Raw genomic sequence first — 23,969 nt, forward strand, 5'->3', positions numbered from 1 at the left:
TGTGCCTATATTGGATGTAATTATCGACGTCTTCAATGTCTGAGGGCGTAAGATGCGAAAAGATTACGCTCGAAGTGAGGCGGCTGATATCACGATACGATGTATGATGGAAGTGGTAAATGGTGGGTTGTATTTTTAGTACCGCGGTCTAGAATGTCCATCAGTTTGTGATTTGCTTCGTCACCATCTGTTCGGTTCGCATACATTAAAACGACTGCCAAACAATTTGACAGTAGTACATCCTCGTAGCGGTAATGTTTAAAAATTTGCCGTTGAGTTTATTTTAGCTTTCATCGCTCTCCAGGTTCACCATCCTTGAGTCCCATATTTCCGTCATCGCGTGGGCGAGGTAGACATCAAAACCAGAGCTCGAGCGAATTACTACGGAGCGGAGGGTAATTAAACTTGCAAGCCAGGGATCGTACACCACGGCGTGTTTATGAAACGACCGAACGATATTGGTCAGGGAAATGACCAAAGCTTGTGAATGTTGTATGTGTTAGAGTCGGTTACATTGTCTTTAAATATCGCAAGCATCTGATTTGTACATTGGAAAAGTGAAAAGTAATCTGCTTTACATACTAGTGCCACGCTACTCATGAGCGCAGTAGTAAGTCTTCAGCTCTGCCAACGGCTAAACCGGACACGCACCGCACACAACACCTCGAGATCGGCTTAATGAAGCACGCATGCGGACAAGCATGAATAGGATATAACCGGATTGTACCAGGTTCGTATTACCGGCCCCGACCATCTCCATCCGTTCACAGTCGTAAATTTACCCCGCTTCTCGCCGGTGAGTTGACATATCGACACACTTACCATGTTGCCACGCTACCCCGAATGAGTGCCCTTTGCCGTAGAATCGGTGAATGTGATGGGAGGTTAATGATATTTTTTGGATGTTAACATCACCTACATCACGATTGTGAGGGACAATTTTTGATACGAATAATTTGTAATGACATTCAACTTTCATTCTAGAACAACAGATCTCTCCCTTTTCGAGCCGACATAACTCAATTAATACATACGTTCGAAGGCAACGTGACAGTGGTCAACGCAGGATGTAAATTATCTTGACATGATTTTTTGGAATCTTCATTAAGACGAGCCTTTTGCGTATTAATGGCGTATTTGGCAGGGAATGGGAATACAAAACATCTGCCATATGGTGACACGCATGATGATATTTTGATAGGATATCCTAATTGAAAATCAGTTCGAAAGCATTGCAGAGTCACACAAAAGTCAACGGCCATTGTAACTTTTTGGTGAAATTCTGGAACGTTTTGGACGCAAGTGAATCTTCGAATTTTCGCTCACATCAGATCTTTACTAAAACACCATTATTGTTGAACATATTGATCTTCAAAGTTCACTGTCATGAAAAGCCGTTCTTGTAAAGGGCTCAACAACTAATTAATTAGACACACGCATGTTATTGTTCATGCGTTTGTCGTTTATGCGTTTCAACCAGCCAAAGACAATGCTAAATGCAGAAGGCTAAATATCTTCGACACAAGCTGTTAACTAGTTTGTTTATTGTCTGGTCAGTCATGCCGAAGAATGTGTACCGTGCTCTAGATTTGGACCTTTTAATGCGCAACTAAGAATTTGTGAAAAACATAATGATTCATTGACCATGAAGCACGTGCTTGCAAAGATCATTTAACGTATTTAGGAGAAGTTGAATACCCACTACAATATGGCGACGAAAGCCGATCGAATGTGTACGAATTCCAGCAAAGTTCAGAGCGCCGATAAAGCATTATCTAATCTGGGGTGGACGTTCGTTCCGCAAGGTCTTGCCTCGATTTTTGGCGCAGTGTCCGTCAGAGATTACGGATTCACTTCGGGTTGGTCCAGGGTTTCGTGCTGCAACGCTTTCATCCCAATTGATTTGATTGATACTTTCCGATACATCTTATACATCATGTTGATGGAATGTCAATGAGAGGTTGTCTTTTTCCGGCGAATAATGCAGAATCAACTTCCAGACTTGCAATCCAACTTTGTCGAGCAATGAATATCACACAATCATCCGTCTTATCATCGCCATTGATGACGTCGACGATGCCTGTGTCTGGTTCGATATTTTCATGCATTGCGGCAAGGTGTGTGGGGTGTACTTTTTTTATGATTCAAACGACATAATCAACACTTGTGTGACTCTGATCGACCGCCTGCGCAACGATACGGTTCTACGCGCGAAGAATAAAGGATAAACAACAGACTCGTCCATCAACTCGACTCGAGTTACGTAAGAGCTGGAACAGTAATCGCGACCGGGCTCGGTACCGTCCGACCGGCAAAGTTGATATAATAATTTATACCACCGAATGCACAGTTGGAAAGCGAACACACAAGCCAGTACTTCCCGGCGCCAGTGCATAAATGGAAATTTCATTTAATTTCTTCTAATGCATTCTCCTGCCAGAAGCGTGGTCTGCCGCGGTCGCTTATTGTCGTTTTATTTCCTTCGGATGTGTATGTTTATCATCATGAAACCGATAAATATCGGCTATAAAGTGAGGTCAAGGGTATTCAAAATGCAGTTCTACAAGCGGTGAGCTTCCAACGGTGGCTCGAGCAAATGTCCTGCAGCGTTGTGGCGCTTATCAAATGGAGAACAATTGCGTTGTTTTACGAAGACCAGCAGGATGTGTTTAACTGCTGTTAGTGCTTCGTCAGGGGCATGTTGTGGAAGATCGATTGCCAGTCGAATGTCACATCAAGCTGTGCTGATGTTCGATATTAATTATCGCTTCGAGCAGCGACCATCTCCCTTTGTGGTGTTTTTGTTCATTTGTACATTTTTTACTAGCATACATAAGTGCATGTACATAAGTGTAAAACCACATACATTTTAAAAGTTCTGTTTATAAGAGACATCTCCTGCTGGGAAGCATAATAAAAGTTTGAGCCTGTTATCACTTAAGCAACTAGTTCATCTAGTTCAATGCAGCAAGCGACACTTAACGCTGCGTACTTGCGCGACTCGTCAATGATAATCGGGGTGATAATTGCTTCCGATGATGATGATACCCATTTGCCACAAGTGTTTAAATGGGAATTACTTTATAGAAGGCTCATCACACACGACCGACGCAACACGCACTCACCCTGTGGCGCCTTCGAGCTCGAGACGATGGCAGCCCATTCCCTCCCACAGCCCCCCCGTTTTTCTAACCCAATAACGTACACTCAAACACACAAATCCACACAGCGCGATATGGCCTTTCCATTTTGTAATCTTTATTCGGATCGATTGGTATTACAGATACTCAGGTTCTTCTTACAGTTTGCTGACTTTGTTTTCTTTGCAATTATAGCACAATCTATAGCAATGCTGCGAAAAGCGCAAAAGGATGGCCGCTGGCTCGGTACATGAGGCGGTGTTTGCATCCTACTAGAGCTGTTTGCTGTCCGTGCCGCATCGATCTCTACACCTTTCCTCGCCGTACGGAGCACGATGAAAGATACCAGAACTAGTGAACTGCGGCTGTATGCTATACCGCAGCATACACGTTTGGTGAGTGAAGAGATTAAATTTTAGATGAAGAAAAGCTAAATAAATGTCTACCTATCTTCGGTAATGCTTCTGCCTTCCTGCATTTACCTTTGCTACTGTCTTTTAGATGTCTGTTTCGATACTCTTTGCTATCGAGATTCATAACATGATGTTGGGAGGAGGCTGGGGGTGGGGGGGGGGGGTTTGATTGGTAGGTTGATTGATATACTATTTTTTTTATGTTGTAACAAACAATAGTAAAATTAGAGCGGAATTTAGATTCCTTGGACGAAATGGTTCTACGACTCTTGTGGGGAAGAATAATTTATGCAATAATAATTTGAGTGTTTTAGTGACAAAATCGAAAACAACCTTCTGCTAGTGCAACACTAAATACACACGCGTGCACACGCACACGGTCAAGCGTGCTGTGCGAGATACATTAAAAAGGGAGGGACACACCGAGGGAACTAACCTGTACAACTATTCTACAAAGGTGCAAACCGTTCGAGCGCGACGATCTGGTTTGTTTGCTGATTGGGAAGAAGCAAGGACATAGATCAAATGCAGATTTGCTTTCAACTAAAATCAACTAAAACATACGTTTAGTAATGCTTCAAAAACAAAGGTGCAACTAACTGTTGATAATCTTCACGATTCACTTTTTTCCATCCCTGATGTTGAGGTTGTCGAGCCCTGTCGGAGCTTTTGCTTCGAGATGACAGCGCCATCTAGCGGGTAAAAATAGAAACTCCTCGCTTGGCGTTGGTGTTCTGTAGCTTTTGCAGTTGAACGAATGCAACGGATTTTGTAGAGTGGTTCCAAAGATAGCTAACATCTGTCTACGAAAAACTACTATTGGCACTTGAGTTATACAGTAAAGAATACTGGGTAAAAGACATCCAAAAGATGAGCTATTGCTACGTTTACGATTTCCGTTTTTTTCTTCTTGAGATATACGATCGGAATTCAAATAATTGAACGCTTTCTAGTCGCTATGCTTATTAGCTTTATGTACGATAATTGGCATACAACTTCTTCTTGTTGAAAATAGTTTAACTAATAAGCATGCGCTTTGCGTGTTGGCAACAAATCAACGTTCAATTAGTGAATTCGGAGTGTACTGTAGGTGGTGTAATAATTGGTTCCAAGACATCTTCCGACTGTCCATTAGATTTGATCTACTGTAGCGTGTTTTGAACGATTGATGTTGTTCCATTATTTACTATAATAGCTCCCTCTTATTACTATTCTACAAAGATTTGTTCCCATGTGATCATGTGATTTGACTTTTGACAGTTTTGTGCGTTTTTTTTAAAGCAGATAGAAAAAAAATGAATTTGTGCGTTTGATTCGGCTATCTATTGAGGTGGGATATTGTTGTTGTGTGGCACTCGCTCTCTCTCTCTCTCTCTATCTCTCTGTTCTCTGTCATAACCCTGCTCTACCCGAGTACAGTAGTACTAAAACGAACAGATCAATGGCGACGGGAGAAAAAATGATCACTCACTAAAACATGACTAAACGATGAAATTCGTTCGTTCTTCGGCGGTTATGAATAGTGGGTTGGATATTTTTAGTCGCATCGTATTGCTCAGCTGGCAGTAGTACAAAAATGAACGGGGTGGATAAATACGTGTGACGTAGTGGATGCTAGTGTGGAGTAACGTACTCGTCTTTCGCTTCCGTGCATATTCAATTGTTCCAGCATCATTTTAAGATGAAGCAAGCCATTCGCACTGTGCGTGATCTTGACACCGCGACGACGATTTATTTACAGATGTACAAGAGCCGTTCTCCTTGAATTTACCCTTTACATGGTTACTCTCGCATTAAAAACCTAAGCTGAATACCTTTCCTGGTATTACGATCGCGGAGATCTTCAAGAGCGGTATGCTGAAGCTGTTGATGATTGAACAACCTGTAGATAACGAGATTCGTGCAAGCTTCATTCAAGCGTACGAAGAAATAGAGATTCTTTTAGGATGTGAAAGCTCAAACGTGACGACAAAGAGATTATGTTTCTAAAAACACTAACCGCGCCCGCGGGAGCTGTTTTGATAGGTGGTAAAACAAACAAAAAAACACGTAGTAGCAGCACAAATTCCATAACGATCTATATAAAAAGTAGTTGCATGATAACGATTGATAAAAATACTGCCCGCAGGCTTCCTCCCGTATGCAAACACGCTTTGCATCGCAGTATATCGTGGAAGAGAGATGGTTTCGTGATGGTGAGGGTGCATCGAACGGAGCCAGCATCCACGATGCAAAACAAACGAGATTCTAGGCGCCCCTTATAGCCGCTGCTGCTGCTGCTGGCACGGTGTAGCTTGGTTTTGTAGGTAGTCTTCTGGATCTTTCGGCACACCACGCGATCAACTGCACCGGGCAGTACCGATCACCAGACAGAATGGGACAGGCGCACGATCGCATTGCGCCACTACCCAGGACCCATTACGTGGAAGCTGCGAGATCGATTTAGTCAATCATCAGCTCGAAGTGGACCGTTCCCATCCGTTCGTGTCTGTCGTGCTTGATGTTGTGGGCCCAAGCTTTGCACTCAATGTTGATGATGATTCCACCTACAATGAGCACGTCAGTTAGTAACGCCTTTGTCAATAATGGATGCTGGCAATCCGATACTTACGAACAGGCCGCTCGAAGTGCACCGCAACCAGCGGGCTCAGATAACCCTCCGAGTTCTCGTACGGGTAGTAGTAGCCGGGGAATCCGCGCCGCGGATAGTACTGGATCTGGCCCACGTTCTCAATGTCGGCTGCGTTTTCACCCTCGCACGAAACCCACACAGTGTTCATCTGGAATGAAACCGGTATCAGTACACAGATGGAAAGACTCGACACTTCTGGATTGACTCAATATCGGCCTTACCGTGTGCAGTTCCTTCTGTTCCTTCTCCTTGATGTAATCTTTCAGATCGGTTGGCATGTTCGAGGGCAGGCTGCTCGACTCGTTGTAGAACTCTGGCACCCAGCCATAGATTTTGTTCAGCTTCAGGAATATGCACGGTGCGCTCTTGTGGTAGTTGTAGTGGTTCTCCAGCGTGCACGGTCCGTACTGCTTAATGTCCACGTCGCACACCATACCCTTCGGCGGAGGCTGGTTGTAGTCGCAGTTGTAGATGTTCTGACCACGGCCCGATACCTGTCCGGGAGTTCGGTAATCTGCCCAATAGTGATAGAGAAGATTGTGCCAATTTGTGTTTGAAACATTAGAGTTGGATACTAAACTCTTCCCTTATTGTTAATGGAGAGCTAACGATGCCCCAGTCCCAGGTGTCATTCAACCGTTGCATTCTGGCGAAAAACACACTAAAATCACATGTTTGCTTAGGACCGGGGGCTGGGAACAAAAAGTCTAAATATAACTTTTCAAATCCCAAAGCCAATCCCAACCCAAGCACACGAGATTGTGACGTCCTTTCCCCATTAATTGAGGAGCAAATATTGAAATACACAGACCTCGTGATGTGTCTAGTAGCGTCCGGGAGGGAAGCTGAATTAAAAGTACCGAAAGTGTAAAAAAAAGGATGAAACCATGCATAAAATATCGCTCCATTGCGATCATGATGTGAGGAGCACGGAATTGGTTGGTTGTTATGTATTTTTGTAATGTTTAGCTTCTCGGCAGCAGTGCCCAGAAATCGGTGCTGCCACGGTCTCATATTTTCGAGCCGCAAGCAGCAAAACTCACTACCGTGGTTCAGTAGTGCACCCCGCGTAGTGGACACTCTCAACTCGATCGGGGTGTAAATGTCATAAACAATACTAAAATAGAAACACTGCCTCACTGCTTCAGTGCTCCCAGTGTTTGCAGGGATGTGCCGCGAACGAAACAGCTGGCACCGCTCCATTGGTCCATTATTTTATTAATTAGTACGCTGTGTTTTTTCTGCAGCGAAATACCATGCGAGTGTATAGCTTCCCAAACCGTCGTCTCTCGTGATCGCTGCTGGTGCTGGTGAAAAATAACACCGGTACCTGTCACCGTGATTCTTACCTTGCAGAAAATCGTCCAACGCGTCCGTCCACATCTTGTAGTTCTTCTCGTCCGTGCCCTTGTACCAGATCAGCGTGCTCTCGACGTTATCCTCCGACGGTAGCGGACGGAAGCCCAATCCTGTGAAGCATGCCAAGAACAAGAGAAACAGCGGCATAGCCGTACAGTAAGCAGGAGTAAATCTAACAGGCTAAATCTAACATTTAATCGTATAAAGTCGCTCCAACCCAGCCACCAACTTCGTTTCACGATACATGGTATCGCCCTTTAATAATGTCGTCCGTGCTTTTTGCGTGCCCCTACCAATCCCCTCCGGAAATGAACCACAGTCTCCAAAGGGTCGATTATGCGAACAGAATTACCATGCACAATTTATGGCGAATCGGACGCTAGCTCGGTCCCGGGCAAAAAGTACCCCACGCGTAGCGAGAGCAGCATGTGCTGTGTGTGGGGACTGGCTAGTCGTTTATGTGGCCGCCGAGCATTCGGTTCGGTACGGGATTTGCTTCCAGCAGCCGAGTAGAACATCATCAAAGAGCCGTGCGTGAGAAGGACGTGCGTTCTTTGTTGTTGTTACTCTGCCAAGCCTCCCGTACTGTTGCGTCCTGTTTGCGTACTACGCAGGCTGTTCTGCAGTACGTGCTACGCGGAGTAGGAAAATTTGATGGAGGAAATTCTTTGCGCAGGAGCGCGCCGCCCTACTGCAGGAGGGAGTAGCAGCAGCAGCAGCCGGGGTTTTCGCTGCACGATGCGAGATTGTCGGTAGCGAAAGTAGGTTAATTTCCCTTTCTTTGTGTTGTGCTAGGCCGTTTCGTTTAGGGATGCTCTGTCGCTAAGAAAATTGGCGTACGCACCCACGGTTCATCACCACCTGTGCGAGTAAATGGGAGTGTGGGGGAAGAGGACAAAGGAAATCATTGCACACGCATTTCCTGAGCTCCAAAAAATGATGCACATTTCCTTTTACGAGCCTTTCTTTTTGATAAAATCTTTTCCATGGAGCAGTGGAGCCGTTGCTCCAACCACACAGTATTTGCCACCCGATAGCACCCACTGGGAAATTCAATCAGCAAAGGAAAATCATACATCGAATGGGCAAAAGGATCCGATGCACTTCATTCCGCCAATTCCATTTGCCAGTCCAAGTTCGGGTGTCGATGGCTCAATCGTGCGTTTTCATATCAATTTGCTTAGTGCCGGGACAGTTTTTACCCGGGCTTTTCTCGTGTGCCTCTCTGGCTTCGTTAGCAGGAACGCTTGCCCACTGCTAACTGGTAATCGTGCGTTTTTTTTCGAAATCGGGTGGAAAAAGGACGCTACATACTGCTTTGTGCATACAGAATCAAAGTCAAATGTAAATTTATGCTGCGACGTTCCTGTTCCTTTGTTGATAAGGAAATCCTTTTGAATCGGATCGTGTTCGTATCGGTCCTGGGGTACGATGTAAAAAATAACAATGTCTTCACACGAAGACGGGTAAAAAAAGGTGCAAAGAAAATTTTTTGCAGAAAGTTTTGGAAATCATGTTTGATTGAGCCAAAGAATGGTTGTCAAACGGAAAAAGGGATCTGAATGTTCATCGCTGATAAAGTTGAGCGAGAAAATGAAGACCGGAATTGATTTTACATTTATTATGAGGAAAGTTTTTATCACTCACGTATGATTTCCTAAAAAAAATCATAAGAAGAATTGGGAGTTTAGGGTTTTGGAGAAACAGAAAATGCAATTTTTCAAATTCAGTCTCTTTTCGGTTCATTGCGAAAAAAAAGGACCTGATGAGTTATAATTGCCACTTGAATATTCATTACTAGAACACCAACCTACTATTTGTAACAAATTGTGACGGAAAATTGTTGACCGAACAGTTTGTTTGACCATTACAAGCTCATTTGTTAAACAAATTTGACGGATTGCCATGAAATTGGCCCCAGAGAGTCGTGACCACAATTGTGGCTTAACCAAAGGGATATTAGTGTGATAAAAACTCGCTACAACCGTACTGCTAGTGTTACCACTCCGAACAATGAATCGTTTCACAGCATCTCATGTAGTTGTTTTATTGCATATAATTGCAACAAGCGTTGAATTTCATACATGTGTAGTCTCTGTCAACTATCTTTATCCATCCTCAACGCATGGCTAGAAAGAAACGTTCTCCCAGGGCTCGGGGAACCACCATTTTCTCCTTCTAACCTCAAAACATCAGTTTGAGAGTACATCATCACCGGCACTCACACTTTGCGCGATCGAGCAACCGCGAATATCACATTTCAGGGTTGTCCGCCCGGTCTGGCGGCTTATTACGATGTGAAATAATTTGATCGTCCGCTTCCTGCCATTATGCAACTCGGCAATTGAATGTGCCCTCGAACTGTTCACCATCACCCTGTCCCACCCGCTCGCTATCCGGATGCTGGATGGACACGGTTCCGAAGCTTCAATGGCAGATAAAATAGAAGAATTTATTCAGATCACATTGAACGCGAATCAGTTTTGTGGCGAGGTTGAGGCTCTCTGTGGGAGCATGAAATATATTCTCGATCCTAATCATAGGTGCGATGCGTGCGCACTCGTTGGATTGATGGACTAGAGATTTTGCATATGCAAATATTGATCGCACAGAATTTGTTTCGGGTTAATTAAAAATGCGCTTTAGATCATGTATCTCAGCAATGTATGTATCTCGATCGTCTTACATCCGTCTAAATTATGCTCGAACCGTTTTGCAAACAAATTACCGGACAGCAACAAGTAAACAGCAATTTGCCGCCGCGTTTATGGCCCTTTGATTGATTGATCCGTTTCCAAATGTCCAAAACCTTTGCAACAATGATTGATTTGCATGAGACAGGAAAAAGGCAACTCCCCTCAGCAAGCAAATCGCACACATCGTTCTAGATCATTTTTCTTCAGCTCGTTACGGCGGCGTTCGTTGCAAACTCTTCGCTCCACCTCCACCGAAAGCCGACCGATCGGTAGCGCACACCACAATGTCAAACGTTGACCTCGATACAGGTTTTCTCGTTTGGAAAAGCGTTCAACCATGACGGTAGCCGACGGCAATCGAGTACCGTGCGTGCCGCCGTAATGGAGCGTACATCCAATTGGAAGCACGAGTGGCTACTGCAGGCCTGATCCTCCGATCTAGCCCGACCTCACCGCGCCTGGTTCGATTGTAGGTTTGACCTGTCATTGATGAAAATTTTGCTAAAATTATACCACCCGTTTATCTAATTATAGCCTGCCCATTTGCAAGATGGTGGAACCTACTTAACGATGCGGGTCGAGTGTCGGAGAGGGTCGTTTTTAAAAATATCATCATGAAAACCCAGACTAACCGCGGATAACTTATCGGGGGCGAAATTGATGCCACTCACCTGGATTGGTACCGATCAGCGACTGGTCCATTTGCCATTTCGGAATGCGGGGATCCAGCGTCTGGAAGAAGACCCACATACAGACGGCCACGAGCGCGGCTAGGACGCTGTAGAAGACGATGTAAAAGATGCCGATCTTGGCTGTAAAGAAAAAGCAAAAGTAAAGGATGAGTAATCGGAATAGCTTGAGCGTATGTGACATAAACCACTCCACGATGTCTGACACGTTAGTCAAATGATTATCAAATTTGAAGGTTGTACGAGCATAATCCACCATCCTTCCATTCTGCATCTTGCATGATTTGGCACTTCTTTGGAACGGTTTTGTGTCGTAGCTAACGATTCGTAACGGACGATATATAGTTGAGCACAAAAACAGCAACACGGCTTTGTCCGTTTTGAGGTTAGGGACATGAATTGCATTGAGCTAGTGGATCACCTTTGACAGCTTCTGGTGTGGGGGACAGCCTTGGTGCGGCTCGATCACTCTATCAGCGAGCGGCGAGACACGTTCAGACGTTCACTTGCCGGTGGAGGTAATGGGGAAAGTCACACGAAGGCTTCCATACCAGCATATTGCTGACAGCATTACGATGCCTTTACAAGGTGATAGGTCCGGTAATGCGGTTCGGGTCACTTTCGTCTGGTACGCGGGTAGTCGGTGTGTAATTTTAACAGCTCAATATCTTGGCTGTCGAACATCAAATTGTTAGTTTCGGTGCAACTATCTGCCCACCAGTAGAATGCGCTGTTCGAAATTCCTTGCTCATCCAACTTGCTAGCCGTACAGCATTTCGTAACACCAAGCTACCGGGAGACGACTCACAGTGGCCTTCTCGCATTTCCCGTCAATCTCGCGAACGGATATTTAAAGCTAAATTTATGCCAGACATTCGCCTCCTCCACTACGGCTGTTAAACGACGAAATGGCAAAAAATCGAACAAAATGTCAATACGCTTCGGGAACGGGACAACAGGTGCATCGGTGCGCGAAGTTACCGAAGGGTGTAAAAATACCGCCCAACAAATGTGACATGTCCACCTTTGGCTGAAAGTGTCCCGTGTACCGATGTCCAAAAATAGGGAATATTATCTTTTTTATTATTTTTTGTTGTTGCAAAACTAAGTACGAGAAATGTAGCCGAAAAGCATTTTCCAATTTCCTGTCAATGAGATCCTGCTGGCACGCTCCAAAGCAAGGAGGTACTGTATGGTGATAGATGGATTTGGATAACATGACACCGGGAAACATTATCCATCCAATGTGTTGACAGCTGCTGTCGGGGAGAAGTTACGCTCGAATAGGGGTCGATGGTTCGGGTTCAATTTGTTTATTTATGGCATAGCTGAGGCAGCAAACCACTTGTTGATTGAATGTGCACGAACGTGTGTTAAGCGTGTTTTGAATAAAAATATTTTGGAGTTTAACAATGCTTTAAAAACACCATTCATACGTAATAATTGACATAGAAAGTGTTGATTTTGACATAAATCATTCAATTATAAACCCATTACATTGAAAACTTTTTGATCCACCCAATGAATCTCCAGCATAGGGGAGGACACCACCTGTTCGCCAAAGGGAGGGAAAAGATCGGGTGATCATGCATTGCACACTCATACATGCTCACACGCACACCTTTGCACGATACAAAGCGTGTTCTTTAGGTTGAGTCACCGGCTTTACCACTACATCTGTACCGCAACCGGTAAGATTTTATCCATCCTCTATGACTAACACACCTTCAATATCCACACTACAGCCGCCACCAGACATAAGCAATAGAAGCAGCAACACGGTAGGAAAAACAAACAAACTCCTGACACATTTCAAACACAGGGTGAATCGTTCTCGCGGGAAAAAATGGGGGAAAGAACATGGCCGAGTGAGCGAAGCGGGGAAATTAAAAACAAAAACAACGCGCTTAGCCACCCTTCGCTCCAGCCACGCACACACCAATCTGTTGTGGACGCAGATGGTTGCCATGTGAACCGCGTGCCCCCTTCATTCATGCTATTCGGGTTCCACCCTACCGCTTCGATTGCATCTGTATCAGTGAGAACGTGTTGGTGGGGTAGTTTAAGGGTACCGCACCCTAGTGGCTATAACCAGGCCGTTTCGTGACATGGTCCGCTTTGAGGTTACGCTGTCTACCGTCCCTCATGCAGCAAGAGGGGGAACAATTCGCGAACCCGCCGACTAGGGGGAAGGAGGAGGGATGGAATTGGAATTGAATTAATTAATCAAGATTGAGTTTCACAATAATTGCAGCACGGGTCGGAGAGTCGGCGAGTCACTCTGAAGACCGGAGTCATACCGGAAGGCAGATACGGGGTTAAGTTGAAGATGCGTACGACAGTAGGTCGTGACCTCTAGAATGATTGCCCCTCTCAAACCCGCGTGGTGTGAGGGTCAAATGGTTTGGTGTGGTGTGAGGCTAGCGAGATATTGGAGTAGCAGCAGTAGAAGAAAGCAGGCACAGAAGGAGATTGGTTTATGATTTACGATTGACATTTTCTGTGCTTCGAAAAAGGCTCTAGCGGCGCGTTGGCAGCTACAAGACACCATGCTAGGCTAACATTCGTTTGACAAATGACAATGTGTTGTATGTGTGTGAGTGTGTATTCTGACCCGAAAAAGAATGAAAACCGACACGACCTAATCTGGCTCAAGGGCCCAAAAAGGAAAAGGATTATCGCCATTGTTTCGTTATGGCTTCGAATTATTTACAATGCGACTTCTTGGCGTTGCCTATCACTACACTCTAGTGAAGCAATCTCGTTTATTGCGATATTAAGATCTTCTCTTTTTGTATCTTCCGATTGCTACAAAGAAGGGGCAAGAAGAGGGCAACCTCGCGAATCGCGTGTTTCATTCGAACGGCAGAACCCACGTTCGTTGGCAACATTGAGGAGCATTATTGCTCAAGGTTTTCGCTTCAAACTTAATTTCTGCAGACGGTGTTGAAGAGCTGACCTTAGCCGAGGCGTTTCGCGTGTGATCGCAACACGTCCCTCTGATCGTCACTATGGTCATAGTGCACCAGCGCCGATATTCGTTTCGGTAAAGTCTGTTGCTGTTTGCTGATGCACGCCTGTGTTTTCCTTTGATAAGCACATTTATCCGTTGCTTGCATGCTCCCGAACTGTCGGATGACTGTTTTTGTTTGACGTCTGACGGTGGGCGGAATATGAGACGGTCGCACTAAAAGTTTAAACAACTGCAGAATGCAACGCGCGTGTTAAATATGCTGCACAAAGGCATTTGATAAGCATCGTTTGTTCTTAGTGCACAATGGAACAGGGAAAGCAGACACAGACGTTTCAGGAGAAATGGTTGGTGAATCGTCTTCTGTTGGTGTTATGTATGTTGCAAATCATGTGGCAGGTTTCTTACATTTAGTATGGACATGCAGTAATCGTTAAAACATTGCATTTCAGCAAAATCTTAAGCTTGAATTTATTGTGTTAAACATACTCAAAATACTCCATACATGGTATCAACATCAACAGCTTAGTTTCTCCACTAACCATTAAAGTAACTAGCAGCTTATCTCGCTTTTCCAATAGAATCGCATGGTAAGCTCCATCGATCTTAATCTCATCTTTTCACACGTGTGCAGTTTTATTAGCACATCGTTTATACACGCTTAGAACATTCAATCTGTATTGATCCAATTTCTCACTCATAGTTATACTCATATAGATGTTGGTGGTGTAATGAAAGTTAAATAGGTTTGGCCGGCGAGAGCAGTCCATAAAGATCTCTAGAATCGTAATGAAGGATGCGTTTACAACCGCATCTCATCAAACCGAATTATCTCTCAGTTAAACGCTACGGTATGTTTTCACTCAACCTCTGATGGATTTACCGGACGGATGGTACCGACCTGCTGGATCTTCTGTTACAAATGAGCTAATGCTAGTGGCCGACTTAGAACAAGCAATCGTTTGTTCGTCCATATCCATCAAACGGAGTGGGCTAAAGGTAAACATAGCGTACCGGTGCGTCTGGTGGTGAAAAATACCCTTTCTGAAATGTCTATCGTGGTTTAATTTATTTCCTCACCGAAAACAGTTTTACGTCACAACTAACCCCCTTAGTGCCCTTGGACCATTGTATATGTGCGTGTGTGTGTGCGTATATGTTCAGGTTTCTTTAGCGTGAAATCTCGTCCCATAAACACCGGTTTGTTTTCTACCTTCAGTGAATGTTAGCAAGGATTTTAAAGAGGGAACCAGGGCGGCATGAAGGATTAGTGGGGGGATTCCCGTGCAGAAGGTAGGGTTTCGCAGCTTCAAGAAAACAGGTTTGTGCCAAGAAACAGGAGTACGGTTGAGCCTCCCGCTGTGTACAGTTTCGCGTCAATCCGCGCAAACACACACACACACACACACACACACACACACACACACACACACACACACACACATCAAGGCGCATCATCAAGGTGAAAGAGGAAGAGGAGAGAGAGAGAGAAGCTTTGAAGAGGAAAAAACCTTCCCCTATTTAGATGTAATCCATGCTGGTTATGGTCTGACTCTTTCCCTCGCGCCACAATAACTATATAGCGAACCGGTTTCTCTTGCAAACGGCTGTTGGTTTGCAAAATGCTATCGTGATCGTGATAGGTTCGAATTCCAAATTCATCATATTTGATTTCGAATGTTTTGCAATGATTTAGCTGTTAACTTTCCTATTTTGTCAATTGATTGGAGAAATCGATGTACTTTAATTTGGAATTCGCTGTAGGGTTTATGCTGAACATTAATAATCTTTAAGAAAACCAGATCGCTGGCGGATATAATAGAGCCAGTTTCTCAAGCAAACTCGAAAAAGTTCTATCGCAAATTATTTGTAATAAGAACAGCTGTATGCATAGGCTTAAATAAACTTCACATTATGTTGATCATCGCCACACCACGCGCGAGCGGCCGTCTTTACATTTCTACTTCACACATTCAACGCATCCAGGGATAAGATCTCGATTCCGAACAGCACTGGCCCTATAAATCCCATTGTTGTTGTCTATTGACAAAGGCAGTTATAAAATCTTTGCGAAAACTCTCCTGCAAACGCTAGAATCGCATCCGATCCGGCAAATTCGGTATCGTCCTCGCTCCGGAGCTAGTCGAAGCGGCCCTGCCGGAGGTAATAATCGTAAGCTAAAACGGCAAGTCGGTTGGCTCGACTCGGTAATTGGGTGCCGTAATGGTCGTTAATGACATTGGAGTACATTGGACGGAAACGGCCGGCCGCGTAACGAGTGTTTGGGGAACCGTTTAGTGCCAAACACTGACGTATACGAGTATTTTGGGCCGGTTGGGTCGGCTTGGGCGCGTGCGACCGACCATCGTGCCAAACGTGTCACCTGAGAGTTACCAGCAAGGAGTGTGTATCGCGTTTCCAATTCGATTCAATTTCATAGTTGGATCAATTTAATGATAAGGCACCAAAAAGAGGCACCGCTTGCTAGAGCGTTGGAAATTAAGGGCGATAACGACTTTGAATATTAGGAATTCACTTAGAAAGATATGCTAACTATAGGCTTATAATCGTCCTTAATACTTTTAACCATTGAGCACCACTCGAAACTTACCCCAGGACGTTGCGTTGCGACCAAGGACCGTACCCTTGTCGGAGTTGTAGAGGAAACGGTGGAACGGAATCGGATCCGGTTTCCTACGCATGAACGATTCATGCTCGGGCTCCGGTACGGAGGTTGTAGCCGGCGATCGGGACTTGGACATGGTCGGATATTAAACACAGCCTAACACTCTATATGCCACAGCTAATACTGCGAACCGAAACGATAGACGACTATTAGATAGGGGTCAAAGTGGGAATACGCGTTGGGTGAAAAATAAGGACAGCTGTCAGGCGGTTAAAAATCTATAGCGATCACTAGTACCAAGAGGGCTAGACATTGTACCAAGTTTTCAGTTCACAGGGGGGGCACAATCGAGTGCACTCATTTTAACAAACGAATCACATAACCACAAACAAGTGACAGGTTTAATTCGAACGATAGCTTTCGTACGTCACCGGCATCACAAAAACGTGGTGCAAGGACATGCGAGTCGGGCGGATTCTATAATAATCATCCCCTTCTGAGCGGGCACTGTCCAAAATTATACTTTTGATCTCAGACGCACGCACGGTAGCATTCATAGACGAAGATCACTGGTTCGTTGTTGTTTGTTGGCGTGCCAAGAGCAGAAAGGTGACATAAACGGACGGTTATAATGTGGTGTGGTTTACCGGGGGAGTTGGTGAAGAACAATAATTTAAATTTACATTTTATTTCAGTTCCCCACACGTTTGCGGCACTCAGCTGTATACACACATTCACATCGCCAGACACATATTCTACCCCTTAAGCACACACTCGCGCGTACACTCACACACAAACGCGTTCATGAATTTATTCTTGCCGCACGAAAAGGGAGACTTGTCTTAACGACTGAGGCAACGCGACAAAGGGCGCGGCATTTACGGGAGGCAAAGGTAGAAACGGCCGTTCATGTCTGGGGTGGACAGCAATGTCCCTGAAGTGTTCTGGTTTTAGGACTATTTTATTTTTGTTTACTCAGTCCTATAAGTCTGATCATGAAAATTGTCAGGAAGGAAGATCAAGGTGTTTTCTGATCACACAGGAGCCACCGCAGGTAACAGCATTTACATCGAACAGGTATCGAAAGGAAAAGGTATTTGAAGGAGAAGAAAGAGAGAGAGCGAGAGCGAGATAAGGCGTTGGTAATGATCGATCGTTTTACAGCACAACGCTTCAAGTGGCATCTTTAAACAGGTATGGACAGCTTCACGCAGGTGATGATCGTACCAGTAACGCTCATCTAAACATAGAGCAAAAAACCCCAATAAGACTAGAACACAATTGATATCGTTTTGGTGAGAAATTAAACGCGCCAAGCTCCGATTATGCTTATTTTTAAACGCGTTCCCGGGGTTCGGCTTTTAGACGGGTGTTACTTGGCGCCCCCCCCCCCCCCCTCTTTGCTTCGCAACCCTGAATCATGGCCCACGACACACTTTAACTAGGCGGGGTCGATGAGTAGCGATGTGTTGAGCACTGGCGGTGTGGCCTTTGGCAAAGGCATAAGTATTTTGCCGATTCGCGATTTCAACGCACGCACTCACGCACGCACCGTCGGGCCTTTGGCGTGCGGTTCAACTGTTGGCGAAATTGTGCTCTATAATAATTGCCCACTCGTATTGCACTGTCACGTTTTTACACAATTTGAGGCATTTTCAACATGAGCGAAACATTAAAACACATTTTCTTAGTTCCTAAAACTATCACGATCACTGCAAGCGATGCTGACCAATGCTAAACCTAATCGAACAGATATGGACACAATGAAGGCATCTACCCTATTCTAAACCCAACTGAACCCTTTATGGAACAATGAACTGGCTGATCGCCACTGATCACAGAACACAATGTTTGATCTCGTAACGGAGACCAGACATCAACACACCTTCCGAGAGCGACCGACCGAGAAGAGCGTCTCTTCGGTTCGAGAGTAAATTATAAAAGTGTTTGTATTGGGCCCAGACGCTAGCGTGTCGAAAGTGAGACACGCACTATAGGGCAGTGTCGCTTAGCAGGTGGTATGTGCGAGTGTGTTACTGTGTAAATATGAAAACGATAGCTTGTAGGATTTGTAGGACGAATTCATGATTAATTGCAATATATCCAGATGTTTATTATTTGAATCATGGAATGGAACAGAAAAAGTATAAAGGATTTTAATAAAACAATTATTCAACTAGAACATTTGGATAACACAAAGTGATAAAATAACTGTAGATAGTTTGTACTGGGAATATAAACAGATTCTCGAAACACAAAAACCACAAAAATAATGTATAATCATTCCAGCAAAGCAATTAAACTAGAGCATGATATTGTTTAAAAAGAAATATGATTTCAAACAAAGCCAGGCTAATTTCGGATTCATTTTTACACACCAGTTTCAATTGATTTTGCACTCATTGATGGTTGCATTACCAAATACATGTAGCATTTTTCTAATTTACTATGCAATTTTCGTTTGTTTAATCGTTTCACATGTTTGTTAAGTCAGACGCATGTGGTTTTGATCATTTCGTTTCTCAAATTGGTAATATCTAGCATTAAAAATAAAATAAATTATATGCTTCTTTATGAGTTTGTCCTATAGTTATTCATTCGTGATTGTGTACGAGTGAATGAAAGGGCTATCGATTGAAACGAGATGGAAGCATATTTCTCCGAACTGAACCGAAGTTTTCCGATGTTAAACGTGGCTAGGGTGCAAGAAAGTTGAGCCCTACTAGTTATATTTTCAAGCAACAGGGTAATATTTATTTGTGTATGTTCGGTTGAGCTACAGTGAGCTACAACGTTACCAGAATGATGATGTTATTGTTGATATTTGTTTTGTTTTGTTACTAGCGTGATATATTCACTTTAAATGGTCGTAAAATTTCAACATTTAGAAATAAAGAGCCTGAAAACTATTTAATAAATTACCGGAGAGGCAAAGAGCTTAACATCAGTTTTTGTATCGAAATTGGTGTAATTTAAGGATTAATTGCATAAAAGCAACTTTATGTTATAATTCTACACTCTATGATTAAGATTAAGAAGGGGCGGTTCCGTTGTACAATCATCAACTCGAACGACTCAATAACACGCCCGTTATGGGTTCAAGCCTAGAATGGACTGTCCACTCGTATCAAGGATTGACTATCCGGTTGCGTGGTAATGAATTTAGTCTCGAAAGCCTGTATACGCTGGCAAGTCCGCGTGGTGCGTTATGCCAAATAGAAGAAGAAGTATGATTAAGATATCAATGAAATTCATGATGGGCAATGGCCCACGGCCAACCAACGAAGCATTTCTATAAAACCTAGTCTTTGCCTCTGTCGCTGCAGCAATGAACGCTTATGGAACAAATAGTAAGATAAACAAATTAGTCATGTTCTACAACTAGATAGTTCCACGATAACAACCCACTTTTGCACCATCCCTTTAAATGTATACCCGTGTTTTGCCCGAGCAGAAATAGACAACGACGATATTAAGTATTACAGCGTAAACCCTTTTCGGGTTGTGTCGTTCCTCGGATATTAAAAGAAAAATACCATCGCTTTCTAATGCTGTCTGAAAGGCAGAAAATAGCACAAAAGAGCGAAGACATCAGTCGCCTCGGTAAGCTTCCCTATCACACGAACCAGCAGGAAGTACGCATTGGTCCATAACCCTTGATCCTTTCACTGCCGGAACGCTAACGCTTGGGAGCATAAAATTCAATACCCAAGCTTCGGCCGTTACTTTGCCCAGCATCCATTATTCAAATGAAAGTAATTTTGCATGCACACCCATTCCGGTCCGGATCACAACAAACGGCCAAGCGCCGCCATCAGTACGGCGCAATTGAGGTGGTGGAAAACGGAAAATTTCGAGGTGCGGGTTGACCTGCTTTTCCGAACCATTCTGTTAGTGAGCCGCACGGTTAGAACATGCTTTCACTATTTCGATTATTGGCACTGATAAGGGTTGAATCGGATGGGGTCGCTGACAACTCTTTTAGTGTTTCGTGTCTGTGTCCGTGCGATCAATGGGCGGGGATGGGTTCTCTCGCATCCATACGCATGTTTCCGGCACGTTCTCGTTCCGGAAAGGGTATGCAATATATGGGAAAGTTTTGTCAAACGCTCCAACAGCATAGCACGTGTTAATGGTAGTGCAAATATTGTTTGAAGTATTATTTAGTCAACTGTGATGCTTTAAATGATTGAGGTTGGATGAAAAATTGTCCTTTAACATGCAGGAAGTAAGCACTTGGTAAAGCTCCAAAGCATAGTCATAATCAATATCAATGTGAAATACTGTAAAATGTTATTTTTTGTTCTGAGCAAACAGAGTCCAAATGTACCTAATAAATAAGTATCACTTACACCAACTAGACGGCGTGCGTCCAAAGATGGCTCCTTCTTCTGAATTCCATAGGAACAGCTGAAAGCTCTGAGCCGTACTCCGATTGTTCGGAGTTCGGTAATACTGCTGGAACTGGTCGAACGGTTCTTCTACTGGCTTCGGCATGGCTTTTTTTTTTAAATATTATCACTGGCACTGTCACTTGGAGTATAGTGAGTCGACTAAACTATTGTAATCCATTTTCACGCATAAGAAGAAGACAAAGAAAAGTAAGTAGAAGATCATAAAGTTAGCTTGAATTTGGTAAAAATATTTAATTCTATGTGGCTTAAAACATAAACAAACCTAGTTTTATGTGACCTTTACAATATGTTATGGCTACACGCGGTTTATTCTTGTTTTATTTTTTTTCTTTTAGCAAACATTTAATGAAAAAGAAAAGAATGCACTGGACCATATATTGGCCCTTTGCTTCTTGCACGATGATGTCATAATGCTTCTTTATATAGTCACACAGTTTTTTTTTCATCTTGTTGCAGTAAAACAGTATGCAGAAAGAACAGCGTCTCCAAGTCTCGGCACTTCTGGCACACGAGTCGAATGTTGCAAAGGACTTGCTGTGTTTCACGTATTGTGGCACACTTATGGCATGCAAATCACTGTGCCAAGGAGCAAGAAGTCTCCATGGGGTTCACTATGTTGGATTCTTCATAGCATTACATACGCCAAATCTTGCCTCATTGGCACACAATCCAGTCGTATCACACTTCACACTATTTTCATTACACATGGAATGAATGAGAAAGACCCACCACATGTTCCTAATTTTATTATGCTTAATATCAACAAATTTCACTGTAGAATCTCTTAATAATACAATTTCCATAACATAAATTTCACTGTTACATAACGCACATATTTTACACTTATTCTACTAGCGCTTTATGGAACGTGATGAACAACACTGTTAGTCAAGTACAGATATCTCTAAATTTTAACAAAAATTAGAACACACACTAAAGACCCACCGATCGTGCAACGTTCGCGGGACACTGCAAGATGGAATCCAAGACGTTTTACTACCGATTGTGCGAACGATCAAGAACCGACTGAAGACGTTTCGCTCGCTCGATCGTATCGGTGGTGGCTTGGACTGGCCTGTCCGTGGTGACCGCGAGCGTAGCTGGAACTGGAGCCCGGCCAGTAAATGTGGCCGCCCCGATCGTGACAGTGGTGTAGGGCAGCGGGACAGCGGGCGAACCAGCATGGACGATCCTCAAGGGAAAGTGTTGCACCGAGTGCGGCGGATTCAGCGCAATCTTCTAATTTAGGAAATGTGCCGTACAATGATGAGCTTAAACGAGCGGTAATTTATTACGGTAGCGCAGGGCAGTGGTTTTAGGGATGATGGAGGATTCGCCGCTGGCATCGGGTCGGCGAGGTAGCCGTGTTTTTGCATAAGCTGGGTATGGTAGCAAAGAAGACAAGGGGCAAGCGCTTCAACAGGAGGATTAGAGGGCTGTGGCGGATCATACCGGAACGTGATAATATCATCATGTGCGGTTGACGTAGAGTGCTAGAGGTCGATCGATGTGCTAGAGAGAGAATCGACACTATTGTGTGTTTCTAAGATTGGACTTAGCGAATGAATTAGATCGAACTATGAGATAAATATGATTTATGAATAGCTCGCAGTCTCTGGGCAGTTTATTGCTTCCATGCATTAACTCTAGGTAAATGAAAACATTTATTTTAAATATAGAATAGATATTATATTTTCCTTATTCTTAAAAAAAAATGTATCAACAACAGCAAATTTCTGATTCAATTTTTGCAGACAAAAAGACAGCATCCGTTCACTTAGCCTCACTAACCTAGAGATCGCATAATCAAGGACACATGGATAGTGCCAACCTCATTCGACACGGCGTTGATTGTGACCGTGTTCCCGCCATGAATACCAATTTCTCCACGCGTCGCTCGTGCCGTGCGCTACTGCCTGAAGGCCACCGGTCCAGAACTCCGTCAAATGGACAAGCGTTAGATAAGGTTTGCGGCGCTGTTCTAGCCGGTACCTTCTTGGCCACCGGAGGTACGTTTAGATGGTGGGCACATAAATTTTCCAGACCATCCGTAATTCACACTTAACACCGACGGCACGGTCCACGTACTCCAACTCCAACTCCTCCCGAGCGTTTCGCTATTGCTGTGTATCTGACTACCAGCGGGGATGCTTGTCGCGGTCGCCAACGGCTAGAGCAGCACAACCATGCAACCGGACGAGGATGATCATATCAGCATGATGATGGTCAGTTTGCGATATGCTCGGCTTAAGTGAAATGTCTTTTCTTTTAATCTCACTAATCTCGAGCACTTGGCTTAAAGTCTGGCCCAGTATGGCCGGTATTGTGTGTGTGAGTGTGTTTATGTGTCGATTTGGCCACAGCTTCTAGCCGGGGGCAACATTGAAGCAGGATGTGCTCATATATTGACAATGGGTTTATGCATGTGCACACATTTGGTTTGTCAATAGGTGATTTCCGCTCCGCCCACTGCCACGGCACTCTGCTCGACGAGTGTCGCCAACAGGGCTAGAGCTCATCGCTGGTAGCATAAAGCTGGTGCAAAGCTGAACGGTGCTGTTGCCGGAGCGAAGCAGTGTTGAATGAAATCTAATCTGATCAATGAATGAGTGACGTGTGCGTGGGGTTGATCGGTTGGGGTTTATGACGCATTGTGATATTAATTGAATTATAGAAGATGTAGCACGATACCTGCGATGATGTAATTAAGAGATCAAATAAGAGAAAAATATGGTTGAAACATGTTTCAATAATGGCCAATTTTTTCCTCCTTTCCCTTCATTACATTTGCTCGGAGACTACAACGAGATTAATGGTTAACAGGTTAACGAACACATTTCTAAAATATCTTTGAAGAGTAATATTCTAATTGAGCTCATTAAATAATGTGTTGCATTAAGCCTTGATACACTAGTTTCATTTGGTATGGAATGTGCTATGAGTTTAGCAACGGTACTTTATATTTATGCAATGCACTGTACATCACAGCACGCACACAGTGGTACTGCGCATGTCACAGTGTGAAGTT

At 44.0% G+C, this 23,969-nt stretch overlaps 1 protein-coding gene across 12 annotated transcripts; it reads right to left on the reverse strand.

Annotated features, from left to right (window-relative positions):
- Positions 1-3,236: 3,236 nt before the first annotated feature.
- Positions 3,237-22,047, reverse strand: LOC1278171 (sodium/potassium-transporting ATPase subunit beta-2). Of its 12 annotated transcripts, none has more exons than XM_061656545.1 (7): positions 21,887-22,047; positions 20,879-21,084; positions 10,912-11,052; positions 7,535-7,654; positions 6,407-6,699; positions 6,165-6,333; positions 3,237-6,099 (listed from the first exon to the last, which is right to left on the reverse strand). In XM_061656545.1, exons 2-7 carry the CDS (start codon positions 21,021-21,023, stop codon positions 5,996-5,998), a joined length of 972 nt encoding a protein of 323 aa, XP_061512529.1. In that variant the 5' UTR covers positions 21,024-21,084; positions 21,887-22,047; the 3' UTR covers positions 3,237-5,995. The 12 variants fall into 12 exon arrangements, with proteins under 12 accessions (XP_061512529.1, XP_317717.3, XP_061512530.1 ...); XM_317717.5 differs by having other exon boundaries at positions 20,879-21,079; positions 21,887-22,046; XM_061656546.1 differs by having other exon boundaries at positions 21,874-22,041.
- Between the last annotated feature and the right edge of the window lie 1,922 nt (positions 22,048-23,969).

The sequence above is a fragment of the Anopheles gambiae genome, chromosome 3, assembly GCF_943734735.2.
Source record: "Anopheles gambiae chromosome 3, idAnoGambNW_F1_1, whole genome shotgun sequence".
In the NCBI taxonomy this organism is placed as follows: domain Eukaryota; kingdom Metazoa; phylum Arthropoda; class Insecta; order Diptera; family Culicidae; genus Anopheles; species Anopheles gambiae.

What these genes read in the sequence shown, in the direction of transcription:
- LOC1278171 (XM_061656537.1), bottom strand. Translation starts at nt 16,662, where the DNA reads ATGTCCAAGTCCCGATCGCCGGCTACAACCTCCGTACCGGAGCCCGAG. An exon ending in TCGCAACGCAACGTCCTGGG is followed by an intron (nt 11,053 to 16,511) that starts GTAAGTTTCGAG and finishes TTTTCTTTACAG; the next exon opens with CCAAGATCGGCATCTTTTAC. An exon ending in GCACTTCGAGCGGCCTGTTC is followed by an intron (nt 6,100 to 6,164) that starts GTAAGTATCGGA and finishes TGCTCATTGTAG; the next exon opens with GTGGAATCATCATCAACATT.